Here is a 16,253-nt window from a genome sequence, read left to right on the forward strand (position 1 = left end):
CCAAAATTTTTAACGAATTGTATTAATTTGTAACTTTGTTAATTTAAACAAAATTTTAACGAAATTTAGGGAAGTTACTAATTCTGAGTCGTTCATTAACTACACAAAATTCCAAAATTATTGAAGAAAAATGAAAAATTCTAGAAATTTTTTTGAGGCTACAAAAATTTTCAATATTTTTAATTCAGATTCGTAACTTTTTTAATTATAGCACAATTTAAATGAAATTTAAGCAAGTTACTGTCTTTGACTTGTTTAATATCTGTATAAAATTCCATAATTCTAGAACAAAAAAGACGAATTTTAAAAATTTCTGTTTTGGAGACAACCAGAAATTTTGTTAAAATTTATAAGTTTTGTTATTTTAGTGCAACAACAACAAAATTTGGGCAAATTACTATCACTGACTTGTTTATTAACTGTACAAAATTTCAAAATTTTGGAACAAAAGTACTAAATTCTAGAAATTTTTCTTTTGAAAGGTCGCCAAAATTTTTTACGATTTGAATTAAAAGTGTACCTTTGTTAATTCAAGCAACATCGTACTGAAATTTCAGGAAGTTACTAACTCTAAGTCGTTCATAAACTGTACAAAGTTCCAAAATTTTGAGAAGCTACAAAAATTTTCAAATATTTTTTATTAAAATTCGTAACTTTTTTAATTATAGCAATATTTCAATAAAATTTGAAAAAACTACTACTTTTGGCCTGTTTATTGTTTAAATAAAATTACAAAATTTTAGAACAAAAGAGGCAAATTTTAGAAATTTCTGTGTTGAAGACCAACCAGAAATTATTACTATTTTTTTTTAAATTTGTAACTTTCGTTTTTTTAGTACTACAACAACGAAATTTTGCCAAGTTATTATAACTGACTTGTTTGTTAACTGTACAAAGTTCCAAAATTTTTGAACAAAAGTACAAAATTCTAGAAATTTTTCTTTTGAAGGGTCACCAAAATTTTAACCGATTTGTATTAAAATTTGTAGCTTTGTAAATTTAAGCAATATTGTAACTAAATTTGGAAAAGTTACTAATCCTGAGTCGTTCAATAACTGTACAAAGTTCCAAAATTTTTGAACAAAAATGACGAATTCTAGAAATTTTAATTTTGAGAAACTACAAAAATTTTCAATATTTTTTATTAAAATTCGTAACTTTTTAATTATAGCAATATCCCAATGAAATTTGAGAAGATTACTACTTCTGGCCTGTTTATTGTTTAAATAAAATTCCAAAACTTTAAAACAAAAGAGACAAATTTTAAAAACTTCTCTATTAAAGAACCAGAAATTTTTAAGTATTGTTGTTAAATTTTGTAACTTTGGTTTTTTAAGTACTACAACAACGAAATTTGGGCAAGTTACTATTATTGAGTTTTTTATTAGCTGTACAAAGTTTCAAAATTTTTGAACAAAAGTACTAAATTCTAAAAAATTTTATTTTAAATGGTCACCAAAATTTTCAACGATTTGCATTAAAATGTGTAACTTTGTTAATTTTTGCAATATTTTCTTGAAATTTAAAGCAGTTACTAATTCTGAGTCGTTCATTGACTGTACAAAGTTTCAAAATTTTTGAACAAAAATTACGAAATCTAGAAATTTTTATTTTGAGACGCTACAAAATTTTTTCTATATTTTTTATTAAAATCCGTAACCTTTTTAATTAAAGCAATACCCCAAGAAAATTTGAGAAAATTACTTCTTTTAACTTGTTTATTGTCTGTATAAGATTTTATATTTCTAAAACAGAACAGACGAATTTTCGAAATTTGTATTGTGAAGACCAAAATTTTAATTTTTTTTCAAATCTATAACTTTGTAGGTTGCTACTTCTGATATGTTTATTATTTCCGCAAAATTACAAAATTCTAGAACAAAAGAGACGAATTTAAAAAAAATTACCGTAAAGCCTCATTTCCACGGTCCGTTCTAGAGAGAACAGAATTTGATTTACGATGGAATTTGAGTTATTGCACCATATTTTGCGGTCAGAAAATTTGCAAATCCTATTGCACCCTTGGTTTACAATCCTCTGTTCCGATTCGGGCGGACAGGCTGGTTGAAACGCCGAACCACCACACGGACTGCTACATTTGATAGTAACCAACAGGTTTAATTACTCCAATTCCTTTAATTTGAACACTATTTTTTTATCACAATGTTAACAAGGTAAATAACACATATAAATGTGGATTAATTTTGATAAAAATGGTGATAAATGTAGATGAACGTACTTAATTCTTGCGTTGAAATTTATAGAATCATTGTTTAAAAACAGGCGTGAATGTATGCAGGTAGGTACGTTTCTTATCTCTGTGAGTAGATTTACCCTTTTGAAATAACCGATAAGTCTGTATTTTTGTGGATTTGGTAAGAGTTATTACCTGAAAATTTGAATTTTTAATTTCGTTCTATGAATTGAATTTTCTGGATTTTAATGTCGTTAACATACCAGACATATCCACGTACTAAGTAACTTGAAGTATAAATAAAATAAAATTCATTCATGAACTACTGGTTCAAATGAACGAACCATCTTATCTGTCCGACATCGGTTCGGCGGACATTTCAACACAGAACCAAGACAGAACGCACCGGACAGTTCAACACAGAACGCACAAAATCATTGAAATTAGCCGATCTTTTAGAGAAAACTTTGCAAATTAACAATGCATTTCAGAATTTTTGTAGTTAAGAAGGAATAAATAAAATGTTACTGGATTCTAATTGATGATTCCTGACATTATTTTACTGGTTGAAAAGTTATTTTAAGATCAATTCTGGGCGTTCTGTGTTCAAATGTCCGCCGAACCGATGTCGAACAGACAAGATAGTTCGTTCAATTAAAGCAGTAAACTTTGTACTGTAGGAAAATTCTCATATAAACCGTCGTAATTCGGAAAGATTCAATTCATAGAACGAAATTAAAAATTTAAATCTTCAGGTAATAAGTCGGACCAAATCCACTAAAATACTACCTGTCGGTTACTTCAAAAGGGTAAATCCACTCACGGAGATAAGAAAACTACCTACCTGCATTTATTCTAGTCTGTTTTCATACAATAATTTTGTATATTTCATTGCAATATTAGCTTGATGTTAAAATAACTTTTCCACCAGTAAAATAATGCCAGGAATCATCAATTGAAATCCGGTAATATTTTATTTTTATCCTATTTAACGAGATTAATTATAAAAAATTCTGAAATGTATTGTTTTTTTGCAAAGTTTTCTCTAGACAGGCGTCTAATTTTCAATGATTCTGTGCGTTCTGTGTTGAACTGTCCGGTGCGTTCTGTCTTGGTTCTGTGTTGAAATGTCCGCCGAACCGATGTCGAACAGACAAGATTGTTCGTTCGTTTGAACCAGAACAGAATGTTCATCAATTTATTTCATTTTATTTATACTTCAAGTAATTTATTACGTGGATATGTCTGGTTAACTTTCACTAATATCCAAGAAATTCAATTCATAGAACGAAATTAAAAATTCAAATTTTCAGGTAATAACTCTGACCAAATCCACAAAAATACAGACCTGGCGGTTATTTCAAAAGGGTAAATCCGCTCACAGTGATAAGAAACGTTTCTACCTGCATTCATTCACGCGTGTTTGACCTGACCTGACCTGACCTGACCTGACCTGACCTGACATTATTTTACTGGTGGAGAAGTTATTTTAACATCAAGCTAAATATTGCAATGAAATATACAAAATTATTGTATGAAAACAGGCGTGAATGGATACAGGTATGTAGGTTTCTTATCTCTGTGAGTGGATTTACCCTTTTGAAGAAACCGACAGGTAGTATTTTTGTGGATTTGGTCCGACTTATTACCTAAAGATTTGAATTTTTAATTTCGTTCTATAAATTGAATCTTTCTGACTTACGACGGTTTATATGAGAATTTACCTACAATACAAAGTTTACTGCTTTAATTGAACGAACTATCTTGTCTGTTCGACATCGGTTCGGCGGACATTTCAACACAGAACAAAACACAGAACGCACAGTAATAAAATTGGCCGCATAGAATGAACCTAACTTATGAAATTATTTTGTACGTTCGAAAAACAGGGATTTTTGTATGCTTGGTCTGCGTTCTATGAATTGAATTTTTTGGATTTTGGTCAGAGATATTACCTGAAGATTTAAATTTTTAATTTTGTTCTATGAATTAAATTTTCTGAATATTAGTCAAAATTACCATAGCTGACATATCCACGTAATAAGTAACTTGAAGTATAAATAAAATGAAACAAATTTAAGAACATTCTGTACTAGTTCAACTGAACGAACGAACCATCTTGTCTGTTCGACATCGATTCGGCGGACATTTCAACACACAACCAAGACAGAACGCACCGGACAATTCGACAGAGAACCGAGACGAAACGCAGAGAACCTAATTAATTTTTTTTTAATTGCACTTCATGATTGCTGACAATTGATTGGTAAAAATGAAAGTTATTTAACATCAAATAGTAGCTGCAGTTTTCAGATTATTACTTATGAAATGGCCAAAAAAAAGTTCAAATCATAAGATTTAAGGTCATTCTCAAATATCGAACTTAGCTTATTTGATAAGTAGCTATTTATTTCTCCTAAAAATTATAACACTCGGACGAACAAGTTGGTTCTGTCCGTTCTGTCTTGGTTTTGTGTTGAAATGTCCGTCGAACCGATGTCGAACAGACAAGATGATTCGTTGAGTTGAACCAGTACAGAATTTATTTAACTTCATTGATCCTTCAAGTTTCTTATTTCGCAGATACGTTGTGTAAGTAAATTCTCCTAAAATCTATTTAGCAGATTTAATTTACAGGATCATATAAAAAATTTAACTCTCCATGTAATAAACCTAACTAAATCCATAAGAATACAGAGGCCTGTCAATTATTTCAAAAGGGTTAATCCACTTACATAGATAAGAAACCTACCTGTATTTATCCACCTTTTTTCATGCAATGATTCTGTAAATTACAATGCAGAAAATAAATATCTGCATTTATCGCCATCTTTATTAAAATTAATCCACATTTATATGTGTTATTTACCTTATATTAACATATGATAAAAAATTAGTGTTCAAATTAAAAGAATTGGAGTAATTAAAACTGTTTAGTTGTCACCAAACGTAGCAGTCCGTGTGTTGGTTCGGCGTTTCAACCAGCTTGTCCGCCCGAATCGGAACAGAGGATTGTAAACCAAGGGTGCAATAGGATTTGCAAATTTTCGGACCGCAAAATATGGTGCAATAACTCAAATTCCATCGTAAATCAAATTCTGTTCTCTCTAGAACGGACCGTGGAAATGAGGCTTTTTAGGCAAAATGGCAAAAAAATCGGTCATTCAGTTAGCAGTTAGCTGACTTCATTTTCAAAAATTTAATTGAATGGTTTATAAATGGAAATCCGGAACTCAGCTCGCCGGAAATAGTCAGGAAGCTATTCGGTTTGCATGGTAAATATTTACAAGAATTTTCTGCCAACAGATGTCTGTTCAATTTCATTTAATGCAAGTGTGCTCTGTTTGCGTAAACACAGTTCTTGCGACTGTTATTACAAAGATTGCGTCGCTCGAACAGACTGAAAGAAGCGAAAATTGCACTTGGGCGGAATTATCGTCATGAAAATTTATGAACGACATAATTAAATACGCTATTGATTGGCTTTCTTGGAAACTGTTAGACGAAGTCTGATCGATATTTTGTCGTATTATCCAACACAAATTTCCAGTCTTTTCGCTCCGCTGCTTCTTACTCATCGAAACAAAATAATTATCGATTTCTATCCCGGTAATAATAATTCCATGTGGCAATTAGCTTCGCTCGATTCTTATCTTCCGGGACGTCGTTGTTTCCCACAGGAGTTTTATCGATGCGGAACTGTATTTTCTCAATTAAAATAATAATCTTCTATCTAGTCGATATTTATTAGTTTTATTACTTATTACGTTCAGAATCTAATTACTACAAGTAGGTATCAGGAATGTCTATTTTTATACGAGAAAAATTGTTTCGAGTTCCAAGTTGATTTATTCACTCTGAAGTAATTATAAACAGTATGATGAATACTACCAGAGTTAATAATTTAATAATTTATTTATATTTCAATTTTATGGTGGTTATTATAGGCCTCTTCAAAGCATAAACATGTTTTGTTGTATTATTAAAGTTACTCAAGATTTATTCAAGTAGACTTAAGACCACAATTCAAAGAGTAAATGCATCGTAAAGTGAATTTAATTTGTGCTCAACAGATGTTACACTGATTTTTATATTAAAAGTCTTTTTTTTACAGTTTTATTTATTTTTTATAATTATCAATAAAGTACTACATTTAATGCTCTAAATAATTAATTATTTTCGAATTTTTTAATTCCCAATTATTAATTTAATTCCTAATTAAATTTTGATCCATCTTACGTTCTTCTTTCGAATTTCAAATTGTCGCTCTTTTTGTTTCAGATTTTAGTTTCGATTCTTCCACATTCTTCTTTGGTCTTTTTGAAAAGTTGTCTTTTCAATTCTCTTCATTCTCTTTGAATGTGTTAATTTTTCTTTGGATCTTTAGATTGTACTATCGGTCTATTTATCAAAATATTCCAATCGATTCTTTGGGCTTTTGGACTTTAGAAGGGAAAATCTAACAAACCCAAAGGATAATCTAAAGAATTGTACCAAAAGAATTAACATAAGAATGCAAAAAGACAAAGAACCGAAATCGATGGTAAAAATAAAATTGACATGCTATAAATCTGAAGAATAACAAAATTCCAATAAAGAATGTAAAGTACAAAATGGTAATTTTCAAATAGAAATCAAAGAAGAAGTGAATTTGATTGATGAATAAAATGATTGAAAATTTCGTTTATTTAAATGCACGTACCTTTATTTGTTAAATTGCCCTTTCAATTCTTTTGATTCTTCTTCGGTTCTTTATATATTCTTTGGGTCTTTAGATTGACCTTCCAAACAATGAAATTCTTCGTTCAATTTTTCTGAATATTCTTTTGATTCTATTCTATTATATTTATTATGTCTTTTTCGTTTTTTAAGAATTTTTAGTCGGAATAAGAACGTAAAAAACCGAAAGCCTAATATGGAAAACAAAGGGAATAATTTAAAGGGCAGAAAAAAGCATTTGAGGAATGATTAAAGAATTTTTTAAATCGAAGATAAAATGTAAAGATTATACGGAAAGTTTGAGGAATTCTAATGAAAAAAACAGAACCCAAAAGATGCGAAATGAGAATCCAGAAAACCGAAAAGAGAATCGATAAAATAGTATGATACAGAATCTAAAGAATTATTTATAAAATGGAAACAGAAATCTAAACGATTCCTGAGAAATCTAATGAATCAAAAGAAAAAATAATGAATAGAAATGTGAAGCTAAAAGCCATAGTCATGGTCATAGCCATAGTCATAGAAATGACAGCAGCGCCAAAAGGATCAAATAAAGAAGAAAAGAATTTAAAATTTTGAAAGGAACATGACAAATCCACAGAATTAAATGGAGAATTTAAAGAAAATCCCGAAAAAACATAAATCTGTAGAAGCAAAAGAACAATACAAAAAATAAAGTGAAAACCTAAAAGCGAATGAAGAATACAAAAGAGGAAAAGAATCTAAGAAGAAATCTAAAGGAAAATATGAAGGAGAACAAATGTAAAAATATAAATAACAATAAACCACCGGAGAAAGAAACCAAAAAATAGTGAGAATAAATAATACCCAAAAGTTTTAAACAAAAAAAAAAATTCGTAATCCTGTTTAAAGTCTCTTGGTTCCATTTAAAGTTATTGATAAATTCTATACCGATTTTTCTTGGATTTTCTAAATAAATTTTAGCAAATTGTTTATAAATTTTCTTTAGATTTTTCTTTACAATTTTCGTTTTTCTAGATTGTTCCCTTCAGACTCTATTTAGGTTTCCCTTGATTTGTCTATAAAATCTCTCTTGATTTAGCGTAGATTAATTTTAGATTCTCTTTAGTTTTTCTCATTCTAATTTTCTTACATTCTCAGTTCTATTTCAATTTTCTAGCTTTTTCTAGACCGTGAATAAATTTTTATCAACTGTTCTTCGTGTTCTCTAGATTTCTTTTAATGTCCTCCTTAAAATCTTTTTCGATTTGATCACAATTCAGCTCTTAGTCCGGTCAAATTAGACATTCGGGGCTACATAAATTCGCAACAAGCTGAATGTTGGTACAATTGTTAAAAATACAATTATAAACAAACCCTGAAAGTTCCCCATCATTCCCGTGTATGGATTTTTTTTTATTTAAGGTCAACGGTCAAAAAAATTTGTTTTTCGGGATTTTCAGCAAAACTCGGCTGCTGCTCACCAACATCTTCTTCGGGTATTACCAAGTTCAAGTGTGGCTTGTTTTTCAGAAAGACCCAACAGACTGGGGTTGGAAGTTAATAAACAATGAATTAGAACCAGTTTCAACTTTGCTTCCACCTCTACTTTTTTTTATCAACATCGCTTTTTTTGCTAATATCCATTATTTACAATAGTTTCAATTAAAAAGGATCGTTACTGACTTGTGGAGTAGGCCTACTGGGGAGGGACAACTGTTACAACTTTTTGAATCGCTGTATCTCTGAAACGGTAGCTTGTAGGAAAAAAAGTGTTAATATATTTTTTATAGATAATTTTATGATCTACAATTTTAGTTTGAAGTATTTTTATGATAAAACCTACCGTTTTGCTGAAAATCGCGGAAACTCATTTTTATGACGTTTGACCGTGAATAAAAAATTTTCCATACACGGGAATGATAAGGAACTTTCAGGGTTTGTTTATAATGTATTTTGAACAATTGTACCAATATTCAGCTTGTTGCGAATTTATGTAACTTCACCCTAACTTTTTGCTCTAATTTGACCGGACTATCTAGTTTTTTAGTTTTTTTCTTTAAATTATTTCTCGAACTTCCTTAGTTTTTTTTTAATTTTCCTTCGAACCCGCCTCTGCATCGAAAGTTTCCACTCAAAAAAAATCCTCTAATTGTGTTTTGACCGTACAGCAGATGTTGAACCCATCGTACTGTAAAATTGCTAATTTGACGTCTCTGATCGCAGCACGATATCTTGTTCTGCATACTTATCGATCTATTCTCCAAGCCAGTAACATTAGATGTCATTACCATTCACAACACATTTGTCACATCGTTTGGAAACAAATCCGGCACGAGGGCACGTCACTGCCACAGAATTGCACCGAATTTCATCGTAATTTACGAGCGTGGAAAACGATTTTTTCCCTGATGAGTGACGAAGAGTTGTCATGTAAATTTATGGAAATTCAATTCACCTTGAGCGCGCTCTTCAACTGACCGGTTTTTAATTAAAAATATAGGTCACACCCTTCCCTATATTGATCAAAACAAAAAGCGCAAAAGCTGAATTTTGACCCAGTTATCAGCGTCTAATTCCGATGCGGCTATTTTCGTCCACTCACCTAAACTCCAGAAGTCAGTGCATCCAATGGGCAGAGTGCAACGACAACAAAAACAAAAGAACGCGCCATCCCGTCCGCGCGTCACGAATCATCAAAATCCCCGGAAATGTCATCGGAAGGGTGGCAAACGTGCTCCGGCGGTCAAACCGGAAATGAGTTCTTCAGTATTCAGAAAATAAAGCAACAAAAGTGCGTGCGTACAACTAGTCTACTGCGATTAGGTCGACGGACTCGCGGCCAACTTGATGGTAGCTTTGCCGGTGCGCTGCGCATTTGTCCCGGATTCCCCGCTCTCTTGACGAGAATTCGCTAATTCCGAGTGCGTAGGTTAGATAAGGGATGACGGCCGCGTGCGGTTCACACCCCGCGTGGGTTGAGATGCGTCACAAAATGATTTTAATGCGTAAGTCACAAGTCAACACACATGCATGTTTGGACTATTTCTACCACAAAAAATTCAAACTGCAGCCAAACTTACAATTTTAACTTTACATTTGATGGCTTTCTGGTATCTGTCATCGTTCGCGCTGCCGCTGTCGCTTTTAACGGAACTGTTCATTTTTTGCTTTTTTCATTCTCGTTTCGAACAAGTGCAGGATGATAGAAGAATGCACTTATACTAACATCTGAAATCGTTATGCGCGAATGTGTGTTGGTGGTGTTAGTAGGAGCGTCCACCGCGTGTCGTCGTCGAGGCGCCACTGTCTAACAGCGTCAAGCTGTCTGCTTATAACTAGGACGAGTCCTGCAGGATCTATTTTAAGGAGGTCAGCAGAAAAGACGGCTCATTAACGAGATACCAATTTCCAGAAGCGAGGTAACTAAATTCGCTGCGATGGATTTTGTTGTCAGTTTAATCAATCGATCAACTGAAAATAATAGAGATATTCAGTGAACGTGCAAGGGGGAAGGACTTGTGACAGATTTCCAGGATGATCCTGGTCAAAGAATTTGCAAATTATTTATAAGCGTAGTTGGCTGGTACGGAAACGTGTGTCTTGATATCTGTCATTCGAGTAAATCTAGCAATTATTTGACGTTTAAACATCAAGGTTAGACACACGTTCGCAAGGTGGCAGCCCACTGGATAAATAATGCAAATCATCATCTACAAATTGCCCTTTGCGGCTTCACAATGATTGACTAAAATTTATTATGGCTCGTGGAAATTTTGCTTCTTCGGTACAAAATGGAGAATGTGACTGAAATGGAAATAAAACCCAATTCTCTGTTCTAAATTAGCTAATTCAGTGTTCTAAATCTCAAAATTTTAGAATGAAAGGAACGGATTTTAGAAATTTTCATTGATAGAATGAACCAAAAATTTCAAATATTATGCATTGGGCTCTGTCATTTTGGCAGTTTTAATGCTACCGTAATGAAATTTGTCGAACTTGCTACTTTTTAGTTGTTAATTCGCTGTTCTAAATCTCAAAATTTTCAAGACACGGGGACAAATATTAGAAATTTTTATTTATAGAATAAACCAAGAATTTCGAATATTTTACATTCGACCCTCTAATTTTGGCAGTTTAAATGCGGGCGTCATAAAATTTGGGGAACTTGCTAACTTTGACTCGCTAATTAACTGATTAAAATTTTACAATTTTAGAACGCCAGGGACGGATTTTAGAAATTTTCATTTTTAGAATAGATCAATAATTTCCAAAAGTTTGCATTTTGCCCTATTACTTTGGTAGTTTCAATGTCAGCGTAATGAAATTTGGCGAGTCTGTTACTTTTGAGTGTCTATTTAACTGTTTCAAATCTCAAACTTTTTGAATAACGGGGACAAATTTTAGAAATTTTCAATCATAGAATGAACCACAGATTTCCAATTTTTTGCATTCGACCCTGAAATTTTAGTAGTTCTAATGCTAGCGTAATGAAATTTGTGGAATTCGCTACTTTTAAATTGTTATTTCACTGTTCTAAATCTCAAAATTTTAGAGCGACAGAGACGAATTTTAGAAAGTTTTATTTATACAATGGGCCAAAAATTTCCAATATTCTACATTCGACCCTGTAATTTTGGCAGTTTTAATGCAAGCCTAATGAAAATTGGGGAACTTGCAACCTTTGAGTCGCTAATTAACTGATTCAAATTTTACAATTTTAGAACGCTAGGGACGGATTTTAGAAATTTTCATTTTTAGAATAGATCAATAATTTCCAAAAGTTTGCATTTTGCCCTATTACTTTGGTAGTTTCAAGGTCAGCGTAATGAAATTTGGCGAGTCTGTTACTTTTGAGTGTCTATTTAACTGTTTCAAATCTCAAACTTTTTGAATAACGGGGACAAATTTTAGAAATTTTCAATCATAGAATGAACCACAGATTTCCAATTTTTTGCATTCGACCCTGAAATTTTAGTAGTTCTAATGCTAGCGTAATGAAATTTGTGGAATTTGCTACTTATAAGTTGTTATTTCACTGTTCTAAATCTCAAAATCTTTGAGCGACAGAGACGAATTTTAGAAAGTTTTATTTATACAATGGGCCAAAAATTTCCAATATTCTACATTCGACCCTGTAATTTTGGCAGTTTTAATGCAAGCCCAATGAAAATTGGGGAACTTGCAACCTTTGAGTCGCTAATTAACTGATTCAAATTTTACAATTTTAGAACGCTAGGGACGGATTTTAGAAATTTTCATTTTTAGAATAGATCAATAATTTCCAAAAGTTTGCATTTTGCCCTATTACTTTGGTAGTTTCAATGTCAGCGTAATGAAATTTGGCGAGTCTGTTACTTTTGAGTGTCTATTTAACTGTTTCAAATCTCAAACTTTTTGAATAACGGGGACAAATTTTAGAAATTTTCAATCATAGAATGAACCACAGATTTCCAATTTTTTGCATTCGACCCTGTAATTTTAGTAGTTCTAATGCTAGCGTAATGAAATTTGTGGAATTTGCTACTTTTAAATTGTTATTTCACTGTTCTAAATCTCAAAATTTTAAAGCCACAGGGACAAATTTTAGAAAATTTTATTTATAGAATGGACCAAAAATTTCCAATATTTCGGCTCTGTAATTTTGGCAGTTTTAATGCCAGCATAATGAAATTTGAGGAACTTGCTAACTTTAAGTCGCTAATTTACAGTTTTAAATTTCACAATTTTAGAACGCCAGGGACGGATTTTAAAAATTTTCATTTTTAGAATGGGCCAATGATTTCCAAAATTTTGCATTCTGGTCTGTAATTTTGGCAGTTTTAATGCTAGCGTAATGGAATTTAAGGAACTTGCTATCTTTCAATGGCTATTTAACTCTTTCAAATCTCAAACTTTTTGAATAACGGGGACAAATTTTAGAATTTTTCATTTATAGAATGAACCAAAAATTTCCCATATTTAGCAATCGGCCCTCTAATTTTGGTAGTTTTAATGCTAGCGCAATGAAATTTGTGGAAGTTACTACTTTTAAGTCGTTAATTCACTGTTCTAAAACTCAAAATTTTAAAACGACCGAGACGAATTTTAGAAATTTTTATTTATAAAATGGGCTAAAAATTTCCAATATTCTGCATTCGACCCTGTAATTTTGGCAGTTTTAATGCAAGCCTAATGAAAATTGGGGAACTTGCAACCTTTGAGTCGCTAATTAACTGTTTCAAATTTTACAATTTTTGAACGCCAGAGACGGATTTTAGAAATTTTTATTTTTAAAATGGGCCAAAGATTTCCAAAATTTTGCATTTTGCTCTATAATTCTGGTAGTTTTAATGCCAGCACAATAAAATTTGTGGAACTTGCTATTTTTGAGTGCCAAATTTACTGTTTTAAATCTCAAAATTTTAGAGTGACAGAGACGAATTTTAAAAATTTTCATTTATCGAATCGACCAAACATTTTTAATATTTTGCATTCAGCCTTGTAATTTTGGCAATTTTAATGCGAGCGTAATAAAGTTTGGGAAACTTACTATCTTTGAATGGATAATTAACTGCCTTAAATTTCAAATTTTTACAACTACAGGGACGGATTTTAGAAATTTTCATTTATAGAATTTTGAAGATTGATAAAAATCATCTCTAAATGTACAGAATTAAAATTTTTTGAGGTTAAAAAAATCTAAGCAGAGGGATGCTTCTTCTATTCAAAGGATGGCGGTAAATAAGCCAACCAGCCCCGGAAAATCTCTCCATTATCCAAGGGATGGCCCAAACTGGGTCATCACGCAGTATAATCTCGCACCCAAACTATCCACAAAGTTCCACCATATCTTTTGATTTTTAGTCACGTATTACACGCCTGAATCTGTTCCAAGAGAAGGGTGGCTATTTCCGTCCCTAGTGCTCCAACACCCCTCAAGTCCGCGTACCAAATTATAACGCATCAAGTGCTCCCGATATAGCCATGTCTCCAGTAATTAGATTTTAGCAACAAATGAACTTTAGATTTCAAAAAGAAGTGCACTTCAATTTCGTTCGAAGATGACGCGCAATAAATGCGGAAATGCATTTAATGCGGCAACCTTAGGGGTCGTTTATCCCCTCCAAACACCTGTTCTGTAAGTGAACAAAGAAGCATCGGGACGCCGTCGACGCCGATCGAACTCCACTACTACCCTTACGAAAAAAGTCCGATTCAAAACAAGAGGGAAAAGTTAAACAAATTGAGCGCTTTTGCGTTGCAAATTTCAGGGGTTGTTTCAACTAATCTGAAGCTCAGTTCTTTTTTAATTAATTAGCGGTAATTAATTAGGAATATCTACACAAGTGTAATGTAAAATTGTGACTTTTTATGGCGTTAATAAAAAAATTATTGAACTCACCACCCCATATTTCCGGCGTTAATTCCAATCAGTGCCCATCCGAAGAGGTCCAGTTCTTGCAAGTTCGAGTTTTCTGTTTTTGAGACGAAGCGATATGTTGGTCGATATGTATACTTTGCTTTTATTAAAATTTGAGTGTTTTTGCGTGAAATTTATAAAAGCTCGCGTGTTACCGCACCTAACTCTGAAATTACTATACTCAACGTTGCATTGCGTTGGTGACTGTAGAATGCGTTTTAGTGTTTTGGTTTCCCCCTACTACTGTTTGTATCACGTGACTTGGCTTGGGGGTTCAACTGAGGACCCTTGCGTATCGTATCATATATACCATGGACCATCCACCCCCTCTAATTCCATCTTCCCGTTTCCAATGTAAATTTTTTAATAGGGTTCGGTACAGTTGTTCCATGACTTGAGTTATTGTAGTTCGATGGGTGTCATTTTATTGACGATATTTTTATCCAAGCATCAAAAAAGTATTTTTGAATTGTGGACGTCAATAGCATCCGGTTCTTTGTTTTTCGTATCAGCGGCTCTGTGGCTCTTGTAGCTTTATATGGAGGTTCGAACTATAAAACCCGGAAACTATCAACTCGTACTAAATGATGCAGACGTTTCTTTGCCTGCGAGCGGCCGGTTTCCGGGTGCTCATCAAGATTTTGCTGGCTTTCCGGTCGTATTGACCGCATGTTGGCTTTTTTAGCACGACGCGTGTGTTAGTTGTAATTAAAGAGCGGAAAATGTGCAAGAAAAAATACAAAATTTTTGGGTTTTCTAAATGTTTTTTATTTTATTTTTTAGATTTCTTAAATTTATTGTTCAATCTCTTTAGATCTTTTAGTATTTTAAATTCGTGTCGAATGCTGTTCTTAATTTAATTTAATTTTAGAAATTTTCATTTTAGAATGGGCCAAAAATTTCCAATATTTTACATTTCACTCTGCAATTTTGGCAGTTTTAATGCCAGCGTAATAAAATTTGGGAAACGAGTGGCTAATTTAATTGTTCTAAATTTCAAAATTTTTTGAACTACGAATTTTAGAAAAATTTATTTTTATTTTTAGAATGGATCAAAAACTTCCAATATTTTACATTCGGCTATGTAATTTTGGTAGTTTTAATGCCAGCGTAATAAAATTTATGGAAGTTGCTACTTTTGAGTGGCTAATTTACTGTTTTAAATCTCAAAATTTTAGAGCCACACAGAGAGATTTTAGAAATTTTCATTTATAGAATGGACCAAAATTTTTCAAATTGTGCATTTGGCTCTGTAATTTTCTTACTTTTAATGCCAGCGTAATAAAATTTGTGGAACTTGCTACTTTTAATTGGCTAATTTCGTGTTTTAAATCTCAAAATTTCAGAGCTACAGGGACAAATTTTAATTTTGTTTTATTTATTTATACAATGAACCAAAAATTTCCAATATTTTGCATTCGGCTCTGTAATTTTGGTAGTTTGAATGCCAACGTAATGAAATTTATGGAACTTGCTACTTTTGAGTGAATAATTGACTGCTCTAAATCTCAAAATTTTAGAGCCACAGACACAGATTTTAAAAATTTTTATTGATCAAATAGATCAAAATTTTCTAATATTGCGCATTTAGCCCTGTAGTTTTTGCAGTTTTAATGCCAACGTAATGAAATTTGACGAACTTGCTACTGTTTAATAGCTGATTAACTGTTTTAAATTGTAAAATTTTAGAACGACAGAGACGGATTTTAAAAATTTTTTATTTTATAAAATGACCCAAAAATTTCCAATATTTTACATTTCGCTCAGTAATTTTGATTTAATGCCAGAGTAATACCACTTGGGGGAACTTGCTACTTTTAAATGTCTAATTCACTGTTCTAAAACTCAAAATTTTAGAACGACAGGGACAAATTTTAAAAATTTTATTTATAGAATGGGCCAAAAAATTCTCAATATTTTGCACTTGGCCCTGTAATTTTGGTAATTTTAATGCCATCGTAATAAAATTTGACG

General features: G+C 32.0%; 1 protein-coding gene across 9 annotated transcripts in view; it reads right to left on the reverse strand.

The window, feature by feature from the left end:
- Positions 1-14,501, reverse strand: part of LOC148166447 (proton channel OtopLc-like) — a 49,405-nt gene extending 34,904 nt beyond the window's left edge. For 7 of the 9 annotated variants that reach the window (XM_088048506.1, XM_088048501.1, XM_088048505.1 and 4 more), the window contains exons 1-2: positions 14,262-14,501; positions 9,961-10,351 (exon numbers count right to left, since the gene is read on the reverse strand). In XM_088048506.1, the coding sequence (XP_087904632.1) occupies positions 9,961-10,041 (81 nt within the window). In that variant the 5' untranslated portion in view covers positions 10,042-10,351; positions 14,262-14,501. Of the gene's footprint in view, positions 1-9,482; positions 9,735-9,960; positions 10,352-14,261 lie in introns of those variants that run through there. The other 2 variants (XM_088048502.1, XM_088048503.1) reach the window with 2 other exon arrangements.
- Positions 14,502-16,253: the final 1,752 nt, after the last annotated feature.

This window comes from Gnatocerus cornutus, unplaced genomic scaffold (assembly GCF_029298725.1).
Source record: "Gnatocerus cornutus isolate USDA-ARS CGAHR unplaced genomic scaffold, icGnaCorn1.1 ctg00000023.1, whole genome shotgun sequence".
NCBI classification, from domain to species: domain Eukaryota; kingdom Metazoa; phylum Arthropoda; class Insecta; order Coleoptera; family Tenebrionidae; genus Gnatocerus; species Gnatocerus cornutus.